The 22732-nt window shown below is 40.4% G+C and overlaps 1 protein-coding gene across 2 annotated transcripts in view; it reads left to right on the top strand.

Annotated features, from left to right (window-relative positions):
* The window catches only part of ANK3 (ankyrin 3), a 290556-nt gene that overhangs the window by 74611 nt on the left and 193213 nt on the right, over positions 1-22732 (top strand). For both annotated transcript variants that reach the window (XM_077823435.1, XM_077823434.1), the window contains exons 2-5: positions 11166-11267; positions 11718-11816; positions 12223-12321; positions 20177-20275. In XM_077823435.1, coding sequence (XP_077679561.1) covers positions 11166-11267; positions 11718-11816; positions 12223-12321; positions 20177-20275 — 399 coding nt within the window. The remainder of the gene's footprint in view (positions 1-11165; positions 11268-11717; positions 11817-12222; positions 12322-20176; positions 20276-22732) is intronic.

Raw genomic sequence — 22732 nt, 5'->3', positions numbered from 1 at the left:
CTGAATTATCTCACTACTGAACCTTGTCTCTTCACACAAAGATCTCTGATAGGATGGTTATGGAAGTTTGCACTACAAATAATCTCTGTAGTACTGTGATTTCTCCTTCCACAAAAGTAACTTTTCTCATTCAGTGTTAATGTACATACAGGAAGTTGTATACTGAATGTTGATCAGAAAGGTATCAGCTTTGTAGTGTTCTGAAATTAGGAATTATTTTAGCTGTTCCTAGCTCAATACACAACACAATGTTCACAGCAGCAGACATTTTCCCATAACTAACACAACAAACTGTTCTCTGCTTCAGTGCTATCTGTATGCAAGCAAATGCAGAGTTATTTGATAGATCCAGCTGAACTCAGTGGGTGGGATCAGGTGCCAACCACTGTGAACATTCTTTGTTGTGTTGTCAGGTGCACATTTATATGGTTTTGTCATCACTCTGGTTAAATCACTAATTATTTGATGTTAGTTTCCTTAGTATCCATCATGACATGTAAATAACACAGGATAATAGCTTAGAGCAGTGGTTTTCAAACTTTTTTTCTGGCGACCCGGTTAAAGAAAATTGTTGATGTCCACGACCCAGCAGAGCTGGGGATGAGGGGTTTGGGGTGTGGAAGAGCTCAGGGCTGGGGTAGAGGGTTGGGGTGAGGGGGTAAGGGCTGGAAGCGGCCAATGGAAGTGCGGAGCCAGTGCTCGGGGTGGGGGCAGTGTGCAGAGCCCCATTCCCCCCACCTACCCGCCTAGGAGCGAGACCTGCTGCTGGCTGCTTCTGGGGCGCAGCGCGGTATCAGAACAGGTAGGGACTAGCCTGCCTTAGCTGGGCAGCACTGCCAATGGGACATTTAATGGAGCCACCGCAACACAGTGCCCCAAAGGTAGAAATGGACATTAGATGACAAATTCCCATTGATAGGCAGTGACTTTCAATGGGAGTTAAGTGTCTGACTGCCATTTATACCTTTGACAACCTTCCCTGAGGACACAGAACTGAAAGACCAGCAACAGTTTTTAATTTCTCACGTGTGTTTAAATTTTTGAGAGAACCTGTCATTCAAACTTTTTATTAGACAAAGGGTCAGAATACTCATAACTCATGTGACTCACTAGATTTGCATTCTGTTTTAAAAGGGCAGCTTTCTAAAATCTCAACAACAGTTGAACCTGAAAAGAATGCACTGTAGCCAGGCAAGAGATTGCAGTGTTAGGTAAACAGCAAAACAATGATTTCCAACCTGCTGAAGATGATAAAAGGAGCATTAAGTAGCCTTTGTAACAAGTTTTGAAATTTTCTTGTATTTACCAGCTATGGCATTTTAGAGTCCTTTATAGCCGTCTAACTGGAAAGTACAGAATTTTCAGTGATCTCTGTGAGTACACACTATCAGTATTATGCTGAGGATGTCAAAAATGGACCAAACAGGTAACGGTTTGCCAGTGCAACTGATGTTGACAATGAGATATCCCAAGTCAGCACTTTAGACACTTATTTGTCAGTGTGGTCTAGGAAGAAAGGGGATTTCTGTATGCACTTGGAGGATTAATTTTTGTCAAATTATCATTTTGACAGGATTTTTGGAATTGAGAAGCTGAATCTGAAAGGCTGCAGGAATGTTTCTTTCAAAATTCTCCTCAGTTTGCTTAGTTGTAAATTAATGTTACGAGATGTTTTAGTCTTTGAGCTTATAGATTCAGGTAGCACTGACACAGAGGTATGTAAATGTATGATAATTTATTTATCATCGAAGACAAAAGAGGTCTGCAAGCCAGATGTCGGGGGTGCAATTAAGGATAGATCCAGATGCAATGGCAGAAGAAATGTATAGTTAAGCTGCAACCAGGAGGAAGAGTCTCCCGGAGTCCCAAAGCAATTTATTGATTTATTTGTGAGCAATGGATCACAGTTTATATAAAATAAAAAAGTTCTGGCAGCCTATAGGGACATGTTCATGAGAGCATAATATTGTGGCCCCTTTATCATATGAGCAATAGAGACATGACCAGTGCAGAAAGACCATGATTGAGTTGTTTAACAGGGAAAAGTCTTAGGGGATTTTTTTTGGCTCTTGGCAAAACATTTCCCCATGATGTAATCATATTCAAAACATCTGTCTTTTCCTACTTGAGCAGGCATATATTAGGAATGAAAATCTTTTTGTTTTGTTTTTGGTTTTTTTGGTTACATTTATGGTTTGGATCACAGAAGGAGCTCTCTGAAGGATAGTTAGCAGAAGGACACAAGATAGCAGTTGGCCTCAGGCTAGCCTGTTTTTATCAGAAAAGCCACAGAATTCTTATGGATGGTTTATTTTCTGTTGTCCAAGCATGGCTGTTAACTGGCCTGCATAATTCAATGATTGCAAATTATTGGAAGAAAGCTTCCTGCACCCCGATCAAAGCTGTGTAACATGCTTACTGGAAGGAAATTCATGAGTTAACATGGGGACAAAACATGAGCATAGATAATTTCCAGTTAAGTTAATGGATCTGTAGACCTTCAGCTCTTCTAAGGCTTTGGCCTATTGTTAAGAAAAGTGCCTTTTGCTGCAATAGGATTACCTTCACCATCAAAACATGCACAACTGCTGTAATTTGTTCTCACAGATTTCCTCATGCTGCTGCAAGACTGGCTTAGTTAGAAGAGATTTGAAATGAAAACAACATACATTCATCCACTGAAATTAGGTCATTCTCTGTCTTCTTCCCCAACTCCCAACAAATGTTAGACATGGTCAGCAACTTTCTCTTGGTGACTCAAGCCAGAATGCATCCTACTCCAGCCCTGCTCATAGTTTCTCTTCCCAACAGCTACTGTTAACGATGGAGTGAAAAACAAAACCCTGCTCTCAAAATGATAAATACCATATTTTTAATAACAAATACTGTAAATAGAGTAAAAAGCAAACAAAGCCGAGCATACTAAAAGTACCAATAATACAAGAGGGAGCCTTAGCACAGTGAACATATTGGCTTTGCACTTTCAGTCCTTTGTCAATAATAATGATTTCTCAGTTTTCTGGTAGGATCCTCGCCACCTCCAGAACTAGAAGCTGGGTTGACAAATGACCCAATATTTACTAGCAATCACTTTCAGACAGATTTTGATACCTCTTAGAGTTTAAGACCAGATGGGACCACTAGATCATTTAATCTGACCTCCTGTATATCGCAGGTTACTAAATTTCATTCAGTTATCCCTGTATAGAGCTCAATAACTTGGGCTTGACTAAAGCATAACTTGCATTTGGCTAATGTTTCCTCACTTTGAGTAGTATCTTACTTCAGAGCGATGACTTGAGGAGGCTTTCAACCTTTATTTGATATTGCAGTTTTACCTTGTAAGATCAGGATCTAAGATACTATGAAGGGAGTAAGGGTGTCAGAATCTGTTCTTTTAATACATTTTTTAACTCAGGAAATCCCCTCCCCAAACAAACAAACAAACAAACAAACAAGTACAATTGGAAATGTAGAATCTGAAAAGGCAAATTTGCATTATCATACTTTGAAATCATTACCTTTTTTTAGTATTTAAATGTGTCAAACAGAGCCATTTAGTTTTGGTAGTTCAATGACATATTACCAATGTGAGTATGGCAGATATATCTTTTGTGTACAGTATGCTGATATATTGTTTTGTCCAATTTATGGACAAAAAATGCAATTGACAATTTTATGCTTTATAGTATAGAACAGTCACAGTCAGTTTGGATTTGTGCCAGTTTTAATGCTATCTTTGCATTAAGATTGCTTGTAGAAAATTATAGAGAAAAAAGGATTTTGAGAACGCTTATGACCATGTTCCGAGAGAAATCATCTGGTGGTGTGTGAGAATACCCGAAGACTATATTATACTCAGCCAGGACATCTAGGAAGGTGCTGATACCGCAGTCAGAGGGCCCTGTGGAGAAAGGAACAGTTTCTAGTAAAAGTCTGAGTGCATCAAAGCTTGTCACTCAGCCCTCTTTGATCATATTGGTGCTCAATGCACTTACAGAAAACATTAGTTTGAAATCCAGAAGTAGATCCTTTCCTCCCAAAGATGCATAATATTTTAATTCTGGAAGGGACAGATCTTAAGTATAAAGATCTTAAGTATAAAGTGACTAGTAATGGAAAGTCTGTTCAAATGATAATCTATATCTATAAGATTTATGAGTATGTTATGAGTAATGTTATTTATGTGTGAACAACTACTAACTCTATGGGTATGTCCACTCTGCAATTAGACACCCACGGCTGGCCCCTGACAGCTCAGGCTAAGGGGCTGTTTAACTGCCAGCCTGAGACAAAATGTCTACACCACAATTAAACAACCCAGCACCCCATGCTCCGCAAGCCTGAGTCGGCTGGCACGGGCCAGCCATGGCTTTTTAATTGCAGTGTAAACATATCCTATATATGGCAAGACCATTTCCGGGATGCTGGTAGCAAAATCTCAGTGCAGATGCAGAGAGGCAATAGTTTGTATAAGAGGGGAACACAACAATATGTATTTTAAGCCTTATGGGAGATAAAATAAGGGTTCTGTGCAATAGCAGAGTGATTGCATTCCCAGTGGCCAGCTACACAAGCATCTAGAATGCAGTATGCTTTGATATGTGTCTTAAACCTAGTATTCTCTTGACATTTGATAAGACACTGGAAAATCAAAAGTCAATTTTCTTCCTTATTTTCGTACTGGAAATAAAAGATAAAACTGAAAATGGCTATAAATAGATTTCTAGACTGTAGATTACCTTGTAGCAATGTTGAGATATGAATAATTAAGGTTTGTAAAGATCTATTAATGATCTTTCAATGAAAGATGCTATGAGGCTGACTTCTGCATGGAGCTACCCCTTCAAATTATTTAGAAACCTTAGCTCCAGCAAAATGTGGGAGTATGTACATTAAGCACATTGACCTGGTGAAAGAACATTGCATCTGTGTTCTGGGATGTGCACTGGCTACAAGGTGATTTCCACGTGAAGTTTGTTGTGGATTCCGATCTATAAAACTTTAAATAGTTTGAGTCCCAGCTACCTGAGCCTGTGACTCTACCCAGGTGATACTGTGCTGAACACCCAAGTTGTTCAAACAAAAAGCTCCCTCTCTCCTCCCATTTCAACAGAATAGGGCTGATGACAGGACATTCTTCATGAGGTGTCCTTGGCATCACTTCCCTACATCTGCAATACATGTGCACTGGAGCTGGTTGAAAATCAGAATTTCCAACCCATGGGAAGTTTCGATATTTCATAAATTTCTGAATTGAGTTAAAAATTTAAAATATCAGTATTTCCTACAGAACAGAAAGTTTGGAAAAATGTATATTAAGAAATATTCAAACATTTAATTTCAACTTTTTCAAACAAATTTAAACATTTAATTTTGGGTTGGCTTGACATGAATCTGTATCCCCCGTATGGCTTTGATATCTCATGGGGGCTGTAGTTCAGATGCCTCATGGACCCATACTCCTATATGGTCTGGGTTCCCATTAGAACTACATCACCCATGATTCACTAGGTGGTTCAACCAGAGATGAGATCACAGTGCACCATGGGAGATGTAGTCCAGCCATGAAATGTTGAAATTCTGTTCAACAAAACAATATTTCAATTTGATTTGACTCAACCCAGGATGAAATATTTAATTTGTAATTTCCCAATGGAAAATTAAAAAAAATTCTGCACATTTAAATTTTTCCTGCGAGAGATTTAGATTTTGTGGGAGATTAATTGTCTGCTGAAAAAACATTTTTATGGAAAATTCCTGACTGGCAGTGTAACACACACACACATATCTTGGTCAACTGTTAGTGACCTTAATGATGTGCTGCTGCAAGATTCACTTGTTTTCCCTGGAGAGAAGAAGGGGCTGGAATGGAGTCTGCTTCCAGGTTGAGAAAATTGCTAGGAGGTCCATCTTTTTGCGGCTGATTTAACATGTTTTGCATAAAGTATTTTTTGCCTGTTCTGTGCAGAGAATCTTATCGGTGCAACTGAAATAATAGTGAAGTGCGATGGCTTAAAGTAATTCTAAAATTGTTTGCAGAATGCCTCCACCCACAGAGGGGGACAACAATCAGATGTACAAGAGCGGGAGGCATAGTGGAAATAAAAACTAGCTTGTGGCAGTATGCTGGATGGGGGAACTGTGTCATATGGGAGAGAATTAGAAGTACTATGGGAAAACCTAGGCTAAGAAGGGATTTTACCTTAGATTTTTCATTATCTAAACAAGCCCACATACCTGAAGTTGGTTTGCTGCCTATGACTGTGGAATGCAGAGACATGGTGTGTGTTTCTGAGATTGGCACCTGTGGCCTGGACCACATTGTTAGGAGCTCTTCATTACTCTATCTTCAATTTAATTTGTTTTGTTGCAGTTCTTCAATCCTGGATTTTTGGAAAGGGACTCAGTAATTTTTATGTAGGCCTTTACTTTGATTATGCTGAGTGTTTGAAAATGTTGGATATACTCAATGGTATACTGTTTGCCTGGTTAAAGAGAAAAGGCCTGTGGGCCTTTGGGGGTAGCAGGGGAGAGAAGTTAGTTGGGTCACTTTGCAAGGTAAAAAAGGGCTTAGTACAATTTTCTGCCTCTCTGTGAGGCAGAAGTAATACCTAAATCCAAGTGGCTGGAAGCTGGGAGGATATTGTTAAAAGACAGCTCACCTAGAGAGCTGGGAATGGACTACGATTTTCAAACAGGTTGGGTCCCTTTCGTTTTTCTATTTTACTTTATTGGTGGCTTCTATTTATAAGTGAGGTTGAAATATATGGAGAAAAAGCCAGAAGTCCTATTGAACTTGCTACATGACTGTACAATCCCAAATAAACAGCCAGTGTCCTGAACTTGAAAATATTGCAGCAAGTCTTTGCTCAAGTACACTGTGCCCCAAAACGGGTAACTCATAACACAGCCTTAGGACTTGGGAGCATTAGCCAAGGACACAAGGCAACACTTTTGCTGTTCTCATTGCATGCAGTCACGTTATTTCCTAGCTACCAAAATATGGCATGTAATTCTGCATGCTAGCTTACATCAGCTTCAGGTAACTGGAAGCCATTAAAAAGGAAAACTGAAAGTGGCAACTCACATACCCCATTACAAAGCGCTCATGTTACCTCCTGAGTAGACAGAAGAATATGTGTCATCATTTCTTGCTTATGTAGAAGAAAATGTATATGGGTCCATCTTGATTTAATATCAACCTCACAGGACAAAACGGTGTTTAACTAATGAAGTTAGTTGGAAATGTCTTTTTCTTACACCCAATCTTGGGACAAGCAGCTCTATAGCAAAATCTGAAAAGCAGTTTTTGAGTGGGGAGTTGCTGGGGTGGGCATTACATTTCTGCTATATGTTCCAGTAAGCAGTTTGTTTGTATGCATCTCAATAATACCTAGACTAACTTTGTCCAAACAGGATGCCTTTTTGTAGATCATCGTGCTATGGGTTCAGCATAAAGGTTTACTTCCCTGACACTTGAGGGTTTAAGTATTTTCAGGAGAGGCCTTTGAAAAGACATATGTCACCCTATCTACATTACACTGTTGGGTCAAATGTTAACATATATACCTTCTTTCCCCTTCCCCTTCCCCTCTCCTTCCCTCTTCTATTGCCTGAACATTTAAAATAAGTGGGGAAGGGGTGAAATGAAACTTTTAAAAAAAATAAAATGCAACGTTTCTCATCTGGCTGGAATTAATCCAGTTGGCTGGACCTGATTTTGCACACCATGCTTCCCTGAAGGCTCCCCTCCCCCAAGAAGCAGCTGTAAACAGCTGATGGTAATTATCATCCACCTGCTGACAATGCCAAATAGATATCCCATTAAACTGTGACAAAAAGGGCTCCCAGACTACTAAGTACATCCTCATACCTTTGGTCACCCTGGTAGAATGCTGATCTGTAATAATCTGCATTGCACAGCTCAAATGCTCTACTAAATGAAATTGCTTTACTGCTACTTTATTTGTGGCTATTTTCAAAAGAGTGTAGTTCGGTGTATGAGACTGTATAAATTGTAAATGGAACTCAGTTTTGATAGATCCTAATTAAACACTGAAATCTTCAGCTGCTTTATTAGGATTGCTTAAGATAACTTAGTATGTAATGTTCAACATGCCATGCTTGGAAAAAACAAAGTAAACTAGTGCCCAGTAGGTTCCACTATTAACATACTGTCACAAAATGCAGTACCAAATGCAAATAACTCAAAAGCCACTGAAGAACAGACCATGGCTAATGTTTTGTCATAGAAAAGCTGACCTTGACATGAATTCTTTTGGAACAGAAATCATATCAATACAAGTACTAATACAAGTATGAACTAGTACAAGTACAAGAAAAGAAAGTAGACTTCACAGTGTATATTATTGTGCTGCTGTTATGCCTTAGATTGCCTACTTCTGAACATCAGTGCTATTGTAAACAGAGGGGCTTAAAAGGCAGTGTTTAGATATGAGGTGAGGCTGAGTTTGCACTGATGTTCAGATTTGGTTTCAAAGGCGTCAGATCTTGCAAGATTGTTCCATGATGACAGAAATCTCACACGATCATCCATTCTCTCAAGATTTTGTCAGTGGCCAAACCCCTGTTTTCAAAACCAGAATGATGAGTTCAGTTCTGGAGATTGAAATTCCACACAAATGCACACCTGAAATGCAAATGGATTTGCATTAGAGATTCTAGTTTTGGCTCATGCTGCATATTCTAAAGATGTAAATGCAAGAGAAAGCTGCAGGTCAGTTAAATCAATAGGATTTTATTAACTTAAATACCTTTGGCTGTAATTTAGCCAATTTGGCTTGGCCAGTGGTGTGTGTTGGGGGTTTTGTGAATTCGCCTCATCCCACTGTAAAATTCTTGCATTACTTTCAGGAAGTTTTCTACAAATACAGTAGATTTGCCTGTGTGCTTGCATTGGAATTGACAGTCGACTAGTTCATGTAATAGAAGATTTTAGATCTCCATATTGTGATAGATGATAGTGTTACATTGTTTTTGTGCCGTTCTGGGAAGCCATTGCTCTGAAAAATACATCATGATAGCAGGGCATATGTTTGAAAAAGTCTTAAGATTTTAATATTAATACTTGTATTATTCACTTCAGCATTTTCAATAAATTAACAATATTAATCGTTGCAAAAATGTGGCATACCTGTTACATTCCTAATGGATCTCTTAAGCTGTTTGACTTAAATCTTTATATTGTATATCTGTTTAGGAATGTTTAGGAAATACACTAACATTTCCACTTAGTTTGTAGACAAAAAGGGGGCCCAATTCTCATTTAGTCTAAGGCCCTCTACACCATTCTGGAAATGTAAAGAGCTTTACAACGAGTGCCAATGGCCACCTGAGAATATCCTGTGTGCAGGAGGTAGGGTTGCCAACCTTCCTGGTTTCACTGGGAGTCTCCCGGAATCAGGCTCTATCTCCCAGAGGTACTGCAGCCAAACAAAGAGATTTTGTGCATGAACAGTCCAGCAGCGTAGCAGGGCTAAGGCAGGCTTCCTACCTGCCCTGGCTCCACGCCGCTCTCAGAAGCGGACAACATGTCCCTATGGCCCCGGGAGGAGTAGCGGGTCTCTGCACACTGCCTCTACCCTGAGCACAGACTCCGCAGCTCCCATTGGCCAGGAACTGTGGCCAATGGGAGTTGCAGGTATGGTGCCTGTGGGCAGAGCCAGTGCACGGAGACCCCTTTGTCCCCACGCCTAGGAGCCTCTGCCAGAAGGATGTGCCAGTCACTTTCGGGAGCTGCCCGAGGTAAGCGCCCCCCTCCTGCACCCTAACCCCCTGCCTCAGCCCTAAGCCTGCACCCAAACTCCCTCTCAGAGCCCAACCCCTCACCCCCTCCTGCATCCAAACTCCCTCTCAGAGCCCACACCCTTTCCTGCACCCCAACCCCCTGCGCCCTGTGGATCCACCTCTCACACTCTGAATCCCTCGGCCCCAGCCCAGAGCCTGACCCCCCACAGCACCTTAATCCCCTACCCCAGCCCAGTGAAAGTGAGTGAGGGTGGGGGAGAGTGAGCGATGGAGGGAGCGGAGGTGCAGGACCTCAGAGAAGGAGCAGGGCAGGGGCAGGCCTTGGGGAGGGGGTGGGGCGGGGCGGGTTGGGTAAGGCAATGGTATTTCAGTTTGTGCAGTTAGACAGTTGGCAACCGTAGCAGAAGGCCTTTCAAGCCAGGGTAGGGCTGGCATTAAGGTTCTCTGCATGAGCCTTTTCTTAGTTCCCAACACAGAGGGGATATCAGAGCACATTGCACTACAAATGGAAAAAAGGCACAGAAAGATGAAGCAATAGCACAAGGTCTCAGAGGAAGTCTATGGTAGAGTTGACCAGAAAATTCTGATCTCCCATTCCTCAACCAAAAGACCTCCTCTGTAGCTGTTTCATGCCACAGATAAAAACAGTGACTCTGCTATATTCAAACTTATCTCAACTGAAACATTAAACTAAGTAGGGAAGCTATATTAAAGCAATAGAGTAGGACAACTGTACTGCACCTATCAATTTTTGAAATGCTTTGTACATGTTAAAATAACCTTTACTAAAGATCCAGATGACTTTCTTGAAACATTGTCAAGTGTAATAAATAAAAGGTGACTTAAAGAAAAATTATGCAGACTATAATCAAAATATCAGATTTTAAGTACCTATACTCCCTGGAACCATAGTTTTGAATTCCAGTAGCCTCAATCCCTCTGAAGTAGATATATCGACTTCCAATGCTGTTTGGATGATGAGGGAAATCTTTCATGTGAGACTTTAATAATCATTTTGTAAAAGGAGGATGGTTGCCATGGTATGCTAACCCTGAGTCCCAATCCTTTTGTTGAGTGTGCTAGGCACCAGATGTCAACTTGGCTACTGTTCTTTTACCCCAGGCAGAACTGCCTCATTCTACCAGAATGCGCATGAAATGAACTCTTGCAGTCCTTAGGTAAAATTCCCACTGATATCAACAGATTTTCCCTAAGTAGGGACTGCAAGATTTGGCCCATGTTTGGTAAAGCAGTTTGGGCTACTTTAGTGCCATATGTAAATAATAAATATAAAATGTATTATTTTCATCTCATGAATAGGTTTGATGCTAAGTGAATGTATTTCTGTATCTTGTTCTAATGACAAACTCAATTTTTCCTTTTTGCCCCCCCAGTCTGATACAAACGCAAGTTACCTACGAGCTGCTCGAGCTGGCAACCTAGAAAAGGCTCTTGACTACTTAAAAACTGGAGTGGACATCAACATTTGCAATCAGGTGGTAGAATATTTTAATTAAATTTTCCTTCATTCTGTAAACTCTACTCTTGCTTTGTCTAGGTATATATTATCACTTCTTATCAGTAATAACTTTCAGTTAATGTTTTGATAACTGAATCTTATTGCATATTTGCATTTCCTATACAACAAAATCCTTTAAGAAACTATATTTCACTTTCACTGGGATAACATTAAGGTGTTCAATTTTATTATGCATTCTATTTGTATTACACTAGTGTTTGTGCTAATGTGTCCTATTTAATGCCGTTAAGCCTCTGTAGTCCAGCTGAACACTTATTGCTTCCTATAACCAAGTAGTTAAAATGCTCATTTGAAAATAGCTTCTTCAGAAGATAATCAGAATGGAATGTAATCCTTTGGTCTCATGATAGATTGTTTGCTGCACTAAACAACCTGTATCAGTCTTTCCCTTTCCATTTTTTATCAGAATGGGTTGAACGCACTCCATCTTGCTTCCAAAGAAGGTCATGTAGAAGTTGTTTCAGAACTGATAAAGCGAGGTGCCAATGTGGATGCAGCAACAAAGGTCAGTAGTTCCTATCTAGCTGTTCTACTGTTTGCCCAGATTCCATGTAAGCAAAGTGTCAACCAATTGATTGCAGGCATTATTATAGCGGTTTAAGGAATTAAATATTTTCTCCTGATGATGTGACTCTCAAGAATTTTTCAACACACATCTCGTAGGTTATAATAAACGTCTCAGGTTACTAGTGAGGATGTTAGGTCACAAAAATTATAGAACACTGTCTTACTTTGTTTTGTAGAGATATATTAAAATATATTTAACAATAGAAATATTGTATGAAGCGTGTATTAGTAGCTGAAAATATATTTCAGAATGGGCCGTGGGGTCGACATGCTTAATCACGTTTTCAACTGTAAATTTCTACTAGTTTTACTTTTAAACACATTTCATCCCTCTCTAATTTCAGAAAGGAAACACAGCACTGCACATAGCATCTCTGGCTGGACAGACAGCAGTTGTTAAAGTGTTGGTTACAAATAAGGCCAATGTCAATGCACAGTCTCAGGTAAAGTTACTGAACTTTACTAAGAATGTTACTGAACCAAAAAAAAAAAAAAAAGGTCATTATGTCAGTGTCTTTCTTCTTTTTTAAACTGTAACATTATTAGGGTGTGTAAGACAGCTTTGTTGGCATTAATGATGGCTCTGGAGAAGTGGGAGATTGATAGAGCAAGTAAAATTAGGAATGAGCAAAATCATTAAGGTAAAAGAAGAGCTGTTCTTCCTTTAATCAGTTTCCCCACCCCGAGCTATTGTCTTTTATGGCAAGCAAATGCCTGGATGAACATACCATCTCCTTGGCCCAAGGCTATTCTTGCTGGTGGCTAGCCCAACACACAGAAGATGAGGAAGATGATTTAATGTGCTTTCCAATCTCTGTCTTTCGAGGAAAGCTGTTTGGGGATTTGAAGGGTGTCTCCTGAATTCTTTGATGGCTTTATTTAGCCTTTTCAATTTTATGTTAAATGTTGGGAAAACCCTATTTTGAAATTAAATTACAGTAATTTTCTATTTCAAGCTGTATGTATTCTGTGCAGATGATCAATGAGAATGAGAAAATCTTGATTGTGAAATCCAGTGTTGTTTATAACTGTGCTGAAAAGTGTCATGTAATATGGAGCACAGCAAAGCGCTTCACCCTTCATCTTAAGATCTGCCCTCCAGTAGTGTCCTACTAAATGCACTGTTACCTGGCCAGAATAGATAATGAAAAACCAGAGTTGGTAGAGAACTCCTGGTTCAAAGGAAATATATCCTATTTCAAAGTAATCCACTGTTACAGCCCTAAAGGGTTACCTTGCTTTTTCTTTATAACTTTTATCAGGAAGTACTATTGGAATATGCAGAAATAAAACACTTTTTTGAATTAATATGAAGGTCAGCTATAGAAAACTGAAAGAAAAGAAAGATTGTGTTTGTTAAAGGGATATGTTAAATATCATGTATTTTTAAGAATCACATTTCTTTCCCTGTGTTTTTTAGCATATTAAGGTTGAAAGAATTAAAAAAATCTGATTTACTTCTCTCTATTGGTGCTGCTTGTTTACCACATGCATTTCACTCAGCTTGGACAAAAAAAAAAAAAAAAAAAGTTTCAAATTCTGGTTCTTGTCCATTAGCCAAATTCTGCAGTGTTTGGTTTCCAAACAATGCAGAAGAGTGTTCAAATCTAAACAGAACAAAAAATTGTTGAGAGAATTTTTCTTAAAAAAAAAAAAAATCTAATGGTTTTTCTGTTGAAGGTAGAATGTTACGCTGTAAAAACACCCTTTTGTGGGTTCGGTCCTAGGAACAATTTGACGAGGGAAGCACCTATCAGAACCTCAAAGGGCTCTACCCTGATGGGCAAAAGAAGGGTGCTTTCTGGAATTTTCTTACTTCAGTTGAATTAGGTTAGCATGACTGAAAAGCCCTCTTAACTCTCATTTATTGTAAAGCTTTAGATCATTTGAACTGGTTGTGCTGTAGCCTAGACTCCCCCTTAGGTCTTATCAAGACTAGGATTTAAAGGTGTTGTTAGCTAACACATGCTAACAAACACATGTAAAAAGTGATTGTGTAGGCACTGCACTTAACATGTGCTAAACAGGCCAACATGTGCTAACATGTCTTAAAGGCCTTGTTTTCACTAGCAGAAAAATGGTATTTATCACGTGTTAGCTCACACTACTGTTTACCCTGAACTTCTAACACATGTTTAAATTATGACTGCCTTGTCCAAACACACTAGGATTTTACCACATGCTAGTTACCGTGTATTAGCTAACACACGGTAAAAACCAAAACAAAGCAAAACTCTTTTTTTCGTAGTTTGGATATACCCAAGAACCTTTGTTGGCATAAAATGCACGCTGATGGGGTGGTGTAGAATTCATCCTACTTTCTCTCACTCAACAGCCCATTCAGTTCCCTCAGCTGAAGTGGAAGAACATCCCCTCTAGTTTTCTGGAGATTCTCTGCCTCTGCGATTTCATCCCCTAGCACCTCAGCTGCCCTCTGTGGTAACCAGGCATTGGGGATGGAGACTACTGAAGTCTGCCCTGGGAAGGAGGTTTGAATCAATGGATGTGTGGTTCCTACACAAATACCCAAGAGTGGGGATGACCTGTGGGGATTCAGCTCCTGTGTTTGCTGAGCTCCAATGGTCCTTAGCGCTCTATGCCACAAACTGCTCCTAGCCAAGGTTTAATCCTGGATTTGAGCGCCAGTTGTAACACATTCCTTTATATGGTCTAGAACTTGATTTTAACATTCTGCTGAATTTAGCAGCCTTCGAGTATGAACGTTCAAAGATTTATTTTTCCTGATGCTGACCCTGCTTTTTGTGAGCTTGGCTCTTCCTCTTTCCCTGAAGGCAACAGCTGTCTCCTGCTGACAGAGCCAGCTTTGGGCACACAGGAAAGTAAGGCCTCTGTAAATCAAATCTTCATATTCTTAAAAAAAAAAAAAAAAGAAAAAAAAAAAAGAACATTTACCTTTGTCTGTCCTTTGCATTTGTTCACAAGGGGTATTTATTACCCATGGAAGAGTAGAAGTTAACTTTAGGCTGTGGCCCTAGTGGCTGCTTCAGTATCTTAAAGATTTTTTTAAAAAAAAAAGATTATGGATTCTCTGTGGCACAATCTGAGAATTGTGATAAATTGAGGATATCCAGGAGAGTTCTCTTCCACCTTCCAATGCTGATAGTACTTGGCTCTGCCCAATTTCACCCTTTCATTATTTAACTAAAAAGGAGAACAGGCTTCTGCTTGCACTTGAAATTCAGATTTAAAACATTCTAGCCCAACAGTTTTTGAGTTTCTTAAGATGGAACTAAATCAATAAATAGCTGTAATAATAATAATAGCTGTACTGTTTGAAAGGAATGGAGAAAAATTGGCACACGCTCTCTGTGTACTTTGAATTAGACTACCAAATAATAAGTGATAACTTGATATCATTTGCCCTGGTGAATTTTTTCTGGACCTTTTTGTGTCTTTTCATTAAGCAGAATTAATTGTGTGCTAACTGATTTCTCAGGCTCTGATTCAGGAAAGTAGTGAAGCACCTGTTTAACTTTAACTATTGACTCCAGTAGGTTATAAACACCTACTTAAGTGCTGTCCTCAATAGTGATATTTTCCTGAATTGGATCAAAATATCAAAATACCCAAACATTAACGACTATGCAGACTACACTGGCCACGTAAATTTGTGCTTGACCTCAACTTTGTTCTGCTAAACATCTCATAGATAGAAATACTTCTCTTGGGCAAGAAGAACCACCTCAAATTCAGCTCCATCACTTTTATATCTGTCCTTATCTCCAACTTCCTGTTTGTCTCCATTGTCCATATGCTTTGCATTCTGGACAGTGAAGTTTCCTTGTCCCACCACATATTATTTGTCTGAACATGCACCATAGGCCACTATCTTATTTCCACATTGGTCAAAATCTTCATCCATGCCTGCTCTTTTGTTACCATGACTATTATAATTCGCTTCTACATGGCTTCTCTTAACCCTCCAGAGTCCAGAATTTTGCTGCCCACTTGCTTACACAAATAAATGTCGACATTTTTCCCAATTCCACTGAGTGTCTTCATTGTCTTCCTGTATTTGTGAGATCCAGCTTAAAAATTCCTGAACTTGTTTTTGTTTTAGTCTTCTTGAGAGACTTGTCCCTCTTTGCTCCCTTCCCTGCTCCTTCCTCTCTTCCTGCTCTTTGTGCCTTCATGCAGTCTTGCCAGTCCTGATGTCCTCCCGCTAGAGTTCTTGACAGATGGGAGAGCCTTCCTGTACCTCCCTACTTCTTTGCATCACTACTGTTTAAAAATGCCAGCTGAAACCTATCTTTTCTGTTTTGTCTGCATCTCTTAATTTTCCTCTTCCTTGGCTGTTGTAATTTATTTTCGCTTTATAACTGTTATTAGTTAACTCTCTATTTGGGGATACAGACTATGAAAGGCAGCGTGATACAAAAGAAGGGTCTACTTCTACTCCCACTGAAATCAATTGCAAACATCCCACTGAAATCAGTGGAAACAAATCAGGCCGTAATGCTGTGTTTATTATATAGCTTCCTCGTGTCCCCCAGCCCCAAATTAACTCCAAATCTGTTTGTTTCAGACACTAGCTCTGTTCACAGAAATGAATAATAAACACTTGTTAGCACTAGTATCTTGCTATCCAGAATGTTCTTTGGAACCTGAATGCCATTCAGTTTCACATAACATTCAAGTTCTAAAGTTCTAAGTATGTGTGCACATCTGCTCCCTCTCTCCCTTTCCTGTGGGTTTTCTCCACATCTTCCCCACCCCTACCACCATCATGTGGCCTGGCTTCTAACTCCCTCCCCAGCGACTGACCCTCAAGCTTCCAGCTCCTTTCTGCCCTGTGACTCCTCTGAGGACTTTAGAGCTTCCAATGCCATGACTCCTTCAGCACTCCTAAAACAGCTTTGATGTCCTAGGAGGAGAAGTATCTTCTCTAGTAATGTTAAAATATATGGTCACTTTGGGACCAGTATCACTCCCTCCAAATTTCTCTCATACTTTGTGTCCTCCCCTTCTACAAGTTCTCCAGAGTACATTAAACACAGTATTTGAATAGAACTACCAAGCTCCAGCTCAGATACAGAACCTGCACATGTTGCCATTGACAGAGTTGAGAACCCACTTATTGCTACCACTACTTCTGGTAGGTGGGAGTGTAGCGTGGGATGGAGCTTGAAGCCTCAGGGAAGTTCACAGGAAGAGTAAGGACTAAAGAGATCATGGAAGAGAGGGAAGTTTGGGGACAGCCATATCCTAAGCACAGATCTTCGTTCCCAGCCTGAACAAACATCCTGGACATGAGGACCTGTGTGCACCCCTGTTAAACACTAGACCAGGGGTAAGCAAACGTTTTGGGCTGTGGGCCACATCGGGTTTCCAAAATTATATGGAGGGCCAGTTAGGGGAGACTGTGCCTCCCCAGACAGCCAGGCATGGCCCGGCCCCTGACCCCTATCCAACCCCCCCTCCCCCGCTTCTCTCCCCCAGATGACCCCCCTGGGACACTTACCCCATCCAACCACCCCTGTTCCCTGTCTGCTGATGGCCCCCCAGGGACTCCTGCCCCATCCACCACCCCCTTCTCCCTGTCCCCTGACTGCCCCCGGACTCCCCACCCCTGACTACCCCCCACTGCCCCATCCAATTCCTCCTCTCATTCCAGATTGCCCCCCCAGGACCCCTGCCCCATCCAACTACCCCTTCTCCCTGTCCCCTGACCTCTCCTGGAATCCCTGCCCCGACTGCCCCCTGCCGCCCCATCTAACCCCCTCTCTCCTTCCTGACTGCCCCCCAGGACCCCTGCCCCCATTCAACCCCCCTGTTCCCCGCCCTCTGACCACCCTGACACCTATCCACACCCCCCGGCCCCTGACCACCCCCTCAATCTCCTCTGCCTTCTATCCAACCCCACCTCTTCCCTGTCCCCTTACTGCGCTGCCTGGAGCGCCGGTGGCTGGCGGCTCTATAGCTACGCCGCCACATAGCACGGGTCAGGCCGGGCTCTGTAGCTGTGCTGCCCCGGGAGCTCGCAGCCCCTCAGCCCAGAGCATTGCACCGCGGCACAGTGAGCTGAGGCTGCGGGGGAGGGGGAATAGCGGGAGAGGGCGAATAGCCTCCCAGGCCAGGAGCTCCGGGGCCAGGCAGGAGGGTACCATGGGGCGGATGTGGCCCGCGGGCCGTAGTTTGCCCACCTCTGCACTAGACAGAGACTGAGTCAGTATGCTGTTTAAATGCAAATAAAGTTTTGTTTTATTTTAGGCTACATGATGGGAATTTTGAAAGGCCTACTCAAAGTCTCCTCTTTTATTTTCTTTGCACTATTCTTAATATTGTTTGTGCTTAGTGGTTGTGGTCCTCTCAAATCTTTACTGTACCTAAGCGGACATCGACATTTTTGGCCATCAGAGTTGCTTAAAGTAACTGTAACTCAGCTATAATTTGCCCAAAGAAGAAAGGGAAGGATGATTCTTCAGATCCAATAGTCAGATGAAGAGCTACAGTGAAATGACACAGATGTGAGCCAGTAGCCTAATAGCTTTTATTTATGTAATGTATTCCTGTAATGTCAGTCACTTCTCTCCACCACTTTTGTGATAGTATAGTTTGTGTTGGCTTTCATTCCCAGTCCCAGACTGAAGTGGTGCAATTGTACATTTAAAGCATCTCTTCGCTCTGAGGGCCCAAATCCGGGAACCTGTTTGAGTCAGCACTTTTACCAGTAAAGTGCACGATCCTTCCAGATCATTTCGTATTAAAATGAAAACAGTTACAGTAATACATGGTGAGCTGCATCATGCCACTTACAAGTCTGGGTAACTGAGAGGAAATGGGAAACACACAATCCACCTGAGGTCATTTCAAAGGACAGTGGTCTCAGTGTGAAATATATACACACATAATAATAGGTCAGAGGAAGGAAGGAAAGATTGTTGATCTTAATTATGTTGTTGTTTTTATTTATGCAATAGGAATTCATTTTGCAACCCTTTGATAGTTGCTTAAAATGCAGGATGTGACATTTTTGAGTAACCAGTAGGTAATTTAAAGAGATTAAATCTTTCCTGTTTTGCAGTATAATTAAGGCCATCTCAACCTAAGCCACTTCAAAATGCAAATCAGCAGGCTTGTTAAGTTGCGTTACAGGTGGCTTGAGCACAGCACAGCTATTTTTTAAACCCATTAGGCCATTTTATTTTTATGAGTAGAATTACTGATGCTATGGATTTTGGAAATCCATGTAATGTTAGAGACTTGGAGAAAAATCATACAAGGGTTTAATGTTAATCTCCAAAGCAAAGTACTATGGAATGTACAAAAGTACAAAATGGAATGACCCTCCCACCCCACCCCCAGGCCCCTGAAATATTGTGTTCCTCATTATTGGAGCACTGACAGAAGTGTTGATTGTAAAAGGAGACTCACTCGCCTAAGCATTGTTGGTTAGAAACTCACTCATCCGATGAAGTGAGCTGTAGCTCATGAAAACTTATGCTCAAATAAATTTGTTAGTCTCTAAGGTGCCACAAGTACTCCTTTTCTTTTTACTCATCTTAGTAGTATTGTTGAATTAGTTTGAAATGTGCAGACTGGGTATTTTATTGATTGAAGTCACTCACTCAATTGTAATCTGAGGAACAGCTTTAATTTGTTCGGAAATGCTGAAGAAATCCCTATTTAAGATCACTAAGTCTTGCTGACTCTGAGATCTCATGGTACCTATAAAGAGATAACTGGTTGAGCACAGGGACAGTCCCCCTTCTTTCAATTGTTTGAAGAGAGAAATCATAGGAAAATCTGAAGTCTTTAGGAGAAAAGGGATGGACACACATACAGACAATTTAAAAAAATGGGAAGATGATCAAAAATTGCCCTAATTTTCCAAAGGGTCATTGCCCCCAGGATCCCCTTGAGATGTGTATCATATTTTCCTGCCCACTTTGGCCCTCTATCCAGAATGGTTTTGCCTGGATACTTTGATTTTAATCTTCTATATTCACATTTGAAAGAAAGGGAAAACATTCCCAGCTGGCTGTAAGGAGTTCACTTAGACAAACCTATCCGGTCGAGAGCTTACATCATGCCCCCTGTCTACAGTATTGTAGCATCTGAAACCTTCTCCTATTCCCACTGAAGTCAATGGAGGTTTTGCCATTAACTTCTATATGGGCAGAAGCAGTGCTATTCTTACCCATCGAGCTGAGCGCAGCAGATCTTTGGTATTCAAGGCGTATTTGTGGAAGGCGTGGATTATGAATGGTATGTAATAAACTCTATTGTTTTAGCACACTACAGACAATATTTATACAATATGTTTTTCTATTTCAGAATGGTTTCACGCCATTGTATATGGCAGCCCAAGAAAATCACCTGGAAGTTGTTAAGTTTCTTCTTGACAATGGTGCAAGTCAGAGCCTTGCTACTGAGGTAAAATATCAAGTTTTGCTTCATATAAATAAAGTTTAATGTACTTCAAAGGATTTTCTCACCAGCTTTTACAAATGGAGTTTTGCATCAGTCCTTCACAGAGAGAATTACAAACTAATAAAATGCTCCCTCTAGGAATCTTATTAATGAATTTTGAGCTATTGACTTTTTCATTGTTTTTAATCATTTATAGTAGTTAAGGCCCAGATTTTTAAATGTATTTAGGTGTTGCAATGCTGGGTGCAGCAACACCTAACTATCTTTAAAAATCTGTGCCTTAGTCTTTAACAATGAATATAAATAATCACACTATAATAATGACATTGAATAAAGCATTTTTAATAGATTGATCATTGTAATCATAGGTAGTGGACAAATTATTAGAGCAGAGGGTTGGGGATCAGGCAACAAGAGTTCTCTATCTGACTTGCTTAACCATGAGCAAGTTCCTAACCTTTCGGTGTCCTTTTTTCTGTCACTAAAAGGGAGATAATACTAACCTCATTATGAGTACCTGAAAGTGTAAAATATTCATAGTCATAGCAGTACCAGAAATATTCATATACTTTAAATACAATTCACTGAAATCTCCTTTACAAACAATTTTTTTCAAATGTCTCAAATTTAGCTATGAGTGCCAATTTGAATGTTTGTTCTTTCTATAATTTCATAATACACTCTGCTGCTGTTAAATTTTAATTTTATCAGGGAAATTGTTTTAAAAAAACAATCTAGGTTTTAGAAGACTGTAAAAAACAGTTAAGTGGCTTCCATGTAAAACTAGTTTATTGTACCAGCATATATTAAAATGTGTACTAATGTCTATGCTGTATTTAAGTAAAACTTTTCACTTTTTTTCTTCTGAAGTCAACGCTACAGAAAACAAAATTAATTTCTAATGGATTGAAATTGTTTCAAAACTTAATAGCAATTAGTTTATAATTAAGGTTCCATTTTAGCAAACTTCCTTTTTACAGAAATTTGTATAAGATTACTAAAACCCCCAAACATTGAAGTTAAAGCTTTTACATACTATAAATAGAGCTGATCAAAAGTTGGAATTTTTATTTTGTGGGAAGTGTGAAAGTTCTGAGATTCCCCCAGGGTTTCCAGGGTCTGGTTTTGTGGATGGATCCTGTGCGCCAAGTCGCAATGCCACTCACTGAAATTTGGCTTGGCCACCCTCCCACTGCCCCCTTGATGGAGGGTTGGCCGTACCAAGCCTGAGGTGTGTGGCACTGCATCCTGGCACTTCCCCCCACCCCCACCCCTTGCTACCATAACCAACAAACCATCAGAAGGCTTGTAGCACCCTGCCCTCCCCCGCCCCTCCCCGCAAAGTCTGGTGCCCCAACAGTGTATAACCACTGTTATCTGGGGTATTTGGGGGGGGCGGGGCAGGGAGGTCTGCACACTGAAGCTTGCCTAGGGCAACAAATTGTCTTGAGAGGCGTCTACCTAGAAACTTGAGCTGCCCAGCAGCTCAGGAAGCAAGTTGGCAGGACTGCAGGTAGAGTTTCATCAGATGTTCAATGAAACTGATGTGTTTCCACAAGAGGCTAAATCAGCATTTTGAAAATATGTCTATAAAATTATACATACATATTCCTTTCTAGCTGTTATGTATCTGCTTGCTTTCTTGACCTTATCATGTGAGTGTAGTTTCAAATAGATTTGGGGGAAATTTTATTATATAGTACCATCTAATTTCACCCCAGGAGAAGTTAATGGAATTACACAAGTGATTAATATAGCCCTAGCATTTGTGTATGTATATCTTTGCTTTTATTAAGGTTTTAATATGTCTATTTTCTTTTATCACTTATATTGTTATATTCTTTGGTACCAAATTATCACCACATAACAAATGTTAATCAAAAATAAAACCTTTAAACTGTTTTGTTTTTATCTTAAAATAACTGACAAAGAGACAACTGTTTTCTTTAACTTTTGTTGTTATTGTTAAAGTGTAGCTCCTACTTCCAGAACAGATGACATATAGATAGTTACTTGCAATTGCAGTTTGTGGGTCACATCTTCAGATGGCACATGGTAGAAATGCATTCATGTCCGTGGTAATATTCTCAATCATAGTTTACTTGTCAGTATTACAGTAATCACTTTTTCTTCTTCAAGTGCTGGTCTCTGTGTGTATTCCACTGAGGGTACGCATGTGCTCCACGTGTCCAGAGCCAGAGAATTTTGAAAGTAGTGTCTGTTGGTCCTCAGTGCGCCTTGGCTCTCCTTGTGCCTCCAACCGAGGAGATAAAGGGTGGGGCGGACTGACCCCCTCTTCAGTTCCTTCTCACTGCTGCATGGGCTGGGCTGGAAACTTCAGTGTCTGAAGGTTCAGCTTGTTTATCTGTGGCAAATATATTTAGATATCTGTAAATAGTTTTTATAGTCTAGATAATTAAAGTTTTTATCTGTTAGTTTTACTGTTACACAGTTAGTTTC

Source organism: Eretmochelys imbricata, chromosome 7 (genome assembly GCF_965152235.1).
Source record: "Eretmochelys imbricata isolate rEreImb1 chromosome 7, rEreImb1.hap1, whole genome shotgun sequence".
Lineage (NCBI taxonomy): Eukaryota > Metazoa > Chordata > Testudines > Cheloniidae > Eretmochelys > Eretmochelys imbricata.
The sequence above is the reverse complement of the archived record's forward strand: the minus strand, read 5'-3'. Positions and strand labels throughout refer to the sequence as shown.